Raw genomic sequence first — 7,319 nt, 5'->3', positions numbered from 1 at the left:
CTTTCCTGTCTTCCTATTTGTTTTTGACATATAATATTATCTCTTCCTCTATTCATGTATATCCTATCCATCCTTGAAATCACAATTGTAACTTTTTAAACACATGAAATGGGTTGCAGCTATTTTAACCCACAATTTTAATTCCATCTTCTCAATTTCAGTTGTTTTCTTAGCTTATACCATGCAACTGATGGTCTGTGTTTATTCCTTTTTATGACATTATTTTGTTATTTTTCTGATGGCACTTTGTATCCTTAGAGAATTAATTATCCTTGAAGTCACTATGGATTATATAAAATATTTTGTTTGATTTGATTCACACTTAACATACTAGCCAATATATGTAATAGGCATTCAATAAATATGCAAAAGGAAAAGTTACATAATAAGATGAGATAATATCCATAAATTACCAATACCTACTATGGCTTTGGAAACTTCTTGGGTGTCATGGGCTTTGTTACTATTCTCAAACATTTGGTCCCTATATTTTGCTTCACCTTATGTAACCCAATTAAGATGACATATTTCTACAGAGACATTTCTAGGCAAAAACAACTCATTATTTCAATTGTTTGATAGGCATAAAATGGTTTCCTGGGGCTTCATTGTCATTACTCAGGCAAAACAATGCAACCTCTCATACATAATCTATTTATATAAATATGACTTACCAACTATTAGCAAGCATTAACTGGAATTGCATTTTTCCTTCTGATGTGGCAAGTTCTAAAAGGGTTTTAAAACTCTAAAGCAATTATATTCCTAATAATAAGTTTGCTTTCACGTGAGGCCAAGGAACATAATAAACTGAAGCAAGAATAGAAACAAAATCCGGGGAATCAAGAGATTTCTTAAAAGCGAACCATGCCAGGCAAGTGAACAGATTCCACTGGGAAACATGCCACTTTCATCTTTCAATGAGATAAAAACATTCAATAGTGTATATAGAGAGACAAGGCACCCTGGAAAGAAGATTTGGTCTTAGAGACCCAAAAGGTCATTTCCATCATGAGTTGTGTTGCTTCACAGCAGTGACCATTCCTCTGCACTAGTACCTTATACTTATGCATTATCCTCCTCACTTTCCTCTCTCAAACATCATATACCTATGAACTGAAACACATGGTATTTCAATCTGTTATTTTTCCTTAAGAGAAAAAGAAGTGTACATCACTGTTGAACTATAGTGGTATATATTGTTATTAAGAAAAAAGAAAGATAGTCTTCAAGAGAAATGTGCACAGCACAGATCTTAGATAAATTTAAGGAAATGGGGTACGTTTATGGCTTCGTTCCACAATAACATTAGGAGTCTTCGATGAGGGAATGGCCATTGTAATTTCATAGCAATTAATCTGTAGTTCAATGGAAGAAAATGAAAGCATGAAAAGTTTATTTGCTTCAAGTGGAAAAGGTGGATTACACTTAGACTGAACAAACAGAATGTACCTTATGTAAAAAAGTTATAAGGCAAAATATGAGCCAATATACACAAATCTATGATATGTGTTATGCCTTTTGTTCTTCTTCCTCCCCCAGAAGATATTTCCAGAACCATGATACAGGAAATACACATATTTATGTACACACAGACACATATACAGATACACCCACAGCTGATAAACTAGAAGGCAGGATGAAGGAAAGACTGCAAATATACTGAACAAAAAATAAATGTTAGAAAATTCTTGGAGGGGATTTTTATAGTTTTTTTTAAATTTTTATCTTCATATATTACAAAAGAGTTTGACCTCCAGAACCTCTATTCCCCACTGCATTAATACTATACATACCCCAAACTGGAAGTTTAAATTACAAGATTAGGCATAGTATGCCGCTCGAAGATTGTGTTGCCAAATTTGTTGAGGAGGCTTAATAATTACCCTTTGTAACTAAATCCTCAGAAATAACTTTAAACAAATTATACCACCATGACTTTTGTAAATTATTGAAATGCTTTGTCTTTTAAACTGGTCTATATGAGAGTTGGTATCTTTCAACTCTTGAAAATGTGTTTCCTGTCCCTTTACTACTATGCGAAAAGCAGTCCCACATTTAGCTTTAAAGGACTGTCTCAGATTTATTCCCTCCCTCCTCCCTGCTCATTTTGTCCCTCCCTTGCCTAGCAACTGGTTACCCCAGTAATAGAATTATAAGTCTTCTAAGCAGTTGGTTCCTGGCTTCATTTGAGTTGCCAAGCCTCTCTAAGTCAGAAGCAAGGTTTCTTTCTCCAGACACACTTGGCCTGTGTGGGTGTTCAGCTGGTTTTCTATATTGCCTCATGAGTAAATACTGACCATATTTCTCCATGGCTTGTACTGAAAATGTGTAAGTACAAAATAAAGTACAACTCTTTTTATTTTGAATGTAAAAGGCAATTTGAATTGGTTTACTGTTGTAACTAGGGAAAGGACTTGAGGGTTGAAAGGGAGGTGGGATGGGATCACAGGAAAAACCTTAAAGGATATAAATTTAGGTATTAAGAGTACTGAATTTGGGCTGGGGATGTGGCTCAAGCAGTAGCGTGCTCGCCTGGCATGCGTGCGGCCCGGGTTCGATCCTCAGCACCACATACAAACAAAGATGTTGTGTCCGCCAAAAACTAAAAAAAAGTAAATATTAAAAAAAGAGTACTGAATTTAAGAGTTGAGATTTTATAAATTTTTCTAAATGTAATTTTGCAACAGAAGTAACATATTCTTGATCTAAATAGTGGAACTTGAACATAAGGAAATTCTTGCTCTAGGATGTGGTGTGGGTTAAATTAGGGATAATTTAACCAAAATTGTAATGAATATTTGATGCTTCATAAGGACAAGTTGGAGTGTTTGTTGGCATACCTAAGCTTCTTTGATTTCTGTGGAGAAAATAAAAAGTGTTTTCCCTAGGAAGATTTTCCAGGGCACTCTTTCCAGAATCTGAACGCCATTCATATTGTGTCATAGATCCTGTAAAGAATCAAAAGAGCTGGTATTTTCCGTCATATGCTTGCTAAGAAGCAATCTGAGTCATCTATCTGTCTTGAGGAATTGGAGGATTGGAGCAAGCCACAAGGCATCCATAAAGGCCAATAATATAGCCCAGTGCTAAAGGGGTGTCCTTGGAAAAGGTCAATGGACTAAAAAAGTATTTGACTCACTATATATTGGAGGTTATAGGGTACTCCCTTTTTCACTGGTGTATTCCAGCAGTTGAGCCAATAGCATATTTCAGATATTCTATGTTCACTGCATGAGCATTTATATTAACTTTTTAAAAATAACTTTATTTATTTTTATGTGGTTCTGAGGATTGAACCCAGTGCCTTACATGTGCTAGGCAACTGCTTTACTGATGAGCCTTAACCCTAGCCCCTTAGATTAACTTTCTTTTTTTTTTTTTCCTTTCAATTTTTGTTTTTGCAAGCTTTGGAGGGTATGGCCCTTCTGTTGCAGTGGTAGCTGTCAACAAAAATGGGAACAAGGATCTGAGTCCTGATGACCCCCTCCAGTGTCTGAATTCAATGCAGAAGAATGATGAGGATTGTGATGAGAACTGGGGCCGCCCTCGCATCCCACTACGACCACCCTTGAATATGCTGACAGATCTGGCCGGAGACCAACTGAAGGGCCCTGATGAGAGAATAGGATCCAGCATTCCTGATCTTCCAAGAGCTGTCAGACAACCCTGTGGGTTACCACCTGCTGTTGTAGAAGAGTCCCTAGCAACAGAGGGAGTAAATATCTCTGAGGGGCTGGCAAGCTGGAGGCTGAAGGGACATGATTCTATTAATGTATCCCAGAAATTCTCTGGCAGCTCTCCAGCACTGATGGTAGGGGGCACAAGGGTCAGCAGTGTGACTAGTGAAAGAGGTGGCAATACTGCAAAATCAGTCCCAACTTTGCCACGCGGCCAAGGGTTCTTTCCACTTAGGAGACCACAAGTAAGAGGTCCTTCATTTGTCCCCACCCTTAGATCAGGGATAATGATGGAGGTACCATTGGGTAATACTAGAATGGCCTGCAATAATGGAAGGTTGGCTCATGTTTCTTTCCCACCTGCGAGCCCAAGACACCCAAGGCCTATGCCTATGTCTTCAAGTGTTCCAGGTTTACCTTGCTCTACTGCTCATTGCTTCATACCTGCTCCACCTCCAAGTTTCAATCCATTTTTCATTAAGCCTATTGCTTTTGCGCCTCCCCCAGTATTTGGTCCTCCGCTGTCACCTTATTTTGCTCATTTGCATTCTGGAAGAATGCCTTTTCCTGCATCTTTAAACAAAGAGCTCAAGTGATAATAAAAATGGAAAGAAGAAAGTCAGAGGTTTTGGAAATAGCTTTAATTCACTTGATTACATGTTAATATTTGAAAATCTTTACCCTCCAAAATCTGTTTCACACTAGTGTGCCTTATAAAACTGGATGCTTAATAAAGATTTCAAAGTTTAAAACATTGTAAATTTTTTAAAATGTCTGTCTGGGAGCCTAAACCTTGGATTTTTTTCCCCCTACTTTTAAAGCAATTGAAACAGAAGCATGCCAGTGTTTTCTAAATGACTTGGATGAATCCATGTCACTGTTTACTACCAACTGTTGCTGCAGGGTGGCTGTGGACAGAGCACCTGGGCCTTGCTAACCCGTGTCTAGGGTGGGGAATACTTATACACCTGAGATTAGGAGTATTATTTGACGCTTGATGAGTACATTAAGTTAAGATCCATAAAGGCAGACTAAGTGTCCAGATAATAAAGAAAAATGTACAAAATAATAAAAAGAGAAGATGAGACTAAGGTCAGAGTATCATAGCCAACATTTTACTGTTAGAGGCAGAAGCAAGCTGAACTAGCAAGGATTAAGAAAGAAAGGGAAAGATGAGTGTGTTAGTTTTTCATTGGTGTGATCAAAATTCCTGACAGGAACAACTTATAAGTGGAAAAGTTTATTTTGGAGTTGTGGTTTCAGAGGTTCAGTTCCTGTTGACTGATTCTATTGCTGTGAGTCTGAGATCAGAGAAAGCATCATGGTGGAAGGATGTGGTGAACTGAAGCTGCTCAGTTCATGGTAGTCTGGAAGGAGATAGAGAGAGAGAGAGCAAGGAGCCAGGAACAAAAGAATCCTGAAGGGCACACCCTCAGTGACATACTTCCTCCATCCATGCCCCACTTGCCTATAATTTTAACCCAGTAATTTATTCAAATTATCAGATGAATTAATCCACTGATGTGGTTATAGCTCTTAAAATATAAATATTTCATCACGGAACATTTCTGCATTGTCTATCACATATCTAAACTATAACATTCCACCCATGGCCCCCTAAAACTCATGCCCACTTCATAATGAAAAGATAAATTTAGTCCATCTCCAAGAATCACCTTGGTCTCCACAGTTCCAACACTGCCCAAAAATTCAAGTTCAGTGTTTCCTCTGAGACTCAAAGCAAAATCTTAGCTATAAGCCCCTGTAAAAATCAAAGCAAATTACAAGTATCCAATATACAGAGGCATAGAGTAATCATTTGCATCACAAAAAGTGAGGCAAACAGACATATAAAGTAGGGATGGGACCAAAACAAGACCAAATCCCAGCTTGGCAAACAAGTCCTGTAGCTCCACGTGCAGAATCTCTGGCACGTGATATTGAGATGTGACCTCCAAAGGGCTTAGGCTTACAGCCATTGTGGCCTCCCTCAATCTGGATCTGCTCACTTCCTACAGGTTTCCCAGGTATATTTTCTAAGTTACTGTCATCTCTTAATCCTGGAGGTCTGGTTCATACATTGCCCTTTCCAGGCTGTCTGTCCACAGGGATTCTGATAATGTCACACTTTGCTGGCCCCCCAGGGCCAGCAAATCTTGTTGGGAGCCTTTGTGATGCCTTAACTGCAAATTCTGCATTCCTGCAGAACCAGCACCAGTGCCATGCCAATGTTCGTTAGCTGGACCTCCTTGGACCAGGTAGTGCCTATTGACTCCCTGGTCACACATTGAAACAAATCATAAGGAAACAACTTCCTAGGCACCCCTGTGGGGTGAAGGTATCACCATGATCTCTTTTCAATTGACTTTTTCATTTTAACACCATCCAACCTGCCATGAGTATAGTTATACTGATTTCTGAGATGCATTCAAAGAACGTTTCAATTTTTTTTTTCTGTGAAAAACATTTAGCTTCTGTTTAGTGGGGGTAATAACCTCATCAAACATAAATTCCCTGGCTGTGATTTTACAGTGGTTCTTCTCTGGTGAAATTGCAACCTTTTTATATGTTTTTGCTAAGCTCTCTGCTCCTCATTCTCATAATAAGCCTGGTTAAAAGCAGCCAGCTATGCTCATCCCACTGCCTAAATGCACCACCTGAATGCCTTGAAATTTTCACTGCCAGATTAATTAGTCCATCACTTTTAAATTCATCCCTTAATAAAGTCTCAGGACATGGACAAAATGTAGACAAATTATTTGCTGTAATGTAACATGTGTGACCTCTAGTTCAATTCCCAGTGGATTCCTCCTTCCCCTCTGATACTTCATGAGCACAAACTTTATTGTCCTCAGCCTTATTTTCATTCTGGCCTTCTGAACAAACACCAGGATAACCCATTAAGTTCTTCTCAAAACATTCTAAGGCTTCTCCATGCTGTGTTTCAAAACATTTCCAAAAATCCTCCTGTAAACTATTTCCAAAGGTGTTTGAACAACATGGACAAATTTGTCCCAGCAATGACCCCACTTCTAAGTACCAATTCCATTATTAGTCAGGTTCACATGGCTGTGGTCAAAATACCTGAAAAGAACAAGTTTAGGGAGGACAAGTTTATTTGGGGCTCAGTGCCAGAGATTCAACCCATGGATGGCCAACTCCGTAGCTCTTGGATCTAAGTGAGGCAGAACATCATGGTGGAAGGGCATGGTGGAGGAAAGTTGCTCACCCTATTGTAACCAGAATGCACAGAGAGAGAGTGGAGACAGGAGGACAAGGCACAATCTAGAAGGGCATGCCCCCAGGGACCCACCCCCCAGCCATACCCCTCCTGCTTAGAGTTTTCATCCAGTTACTTCATTCAAATTATTAATCTATCACATGGATTAACCCACTGATCAGATTACATCTCTCATAATTGAATCCTTTCACCTCTGAACATTCCTGCATTGCATAACATGAGCTTCTCAGGGAACACTTTATATCCAAATTAGAACAATGGGAAAGTCTTAGACCACTATTTCAATATGAAATAATGTTTGCAATCTCAAATTTTCACTTTTACCAATTAATAGAATATATAGGGTCAGCTTAATTACAGTCTAGGGACAAAGTGGGAAATGTTAGATAGATCCTTTC

General features: G+C 38.8%; 1 protein-coding gene across 1 annotated transcript; it reads left to right on the top strand.

The window, feature by feature from the left end:
* Positions 1–2,200: 2,200 nt before the first annotated feature.
* On the top strand, positions 2,201–4,398 carry Prr32 (proline rich 32). The gene is made up of 2 exons (XM_046469069.2): positions 2,201–2,331; positions 3,409–4,398. Exons 1-2 carry the CDS (start codon positions 2,312–2,314, stop codon positions 4,274–4,276), a joined length of 888 nt encoding a protein of 295 aa, XP_046325025.1. The 5' UTR covers positions 2,201–2,311; the 3' UTR covers positions 4,277–4,398.
* Positions 4,399–7,319: the final 2,921 nt, after the last annotated feature.

This window comes from Marmota monax, unplaced genomic scaffold, assembly GCF_021218885.2.
Source record: "Marmota monax isolate L192 unplaced genomic scaffold, Marmota_monax_Labrador192_F-V1.1 WCK01_AAM20220418_F8-fsc00054, whole genome shotgun sequence".
Classification (NCBI taxonomy): domain Eukaryota; kingdom Metazoa; phylum Chordata; class Mammalia; order Rodentia; family Sciuridae; genus Marmota; species Marmota monax.
The sequence above is the reverse complement of the archived record's forward strand: the minus strand, read 5'-3'. Positions and strand labels throughout refer to the sequence as shown.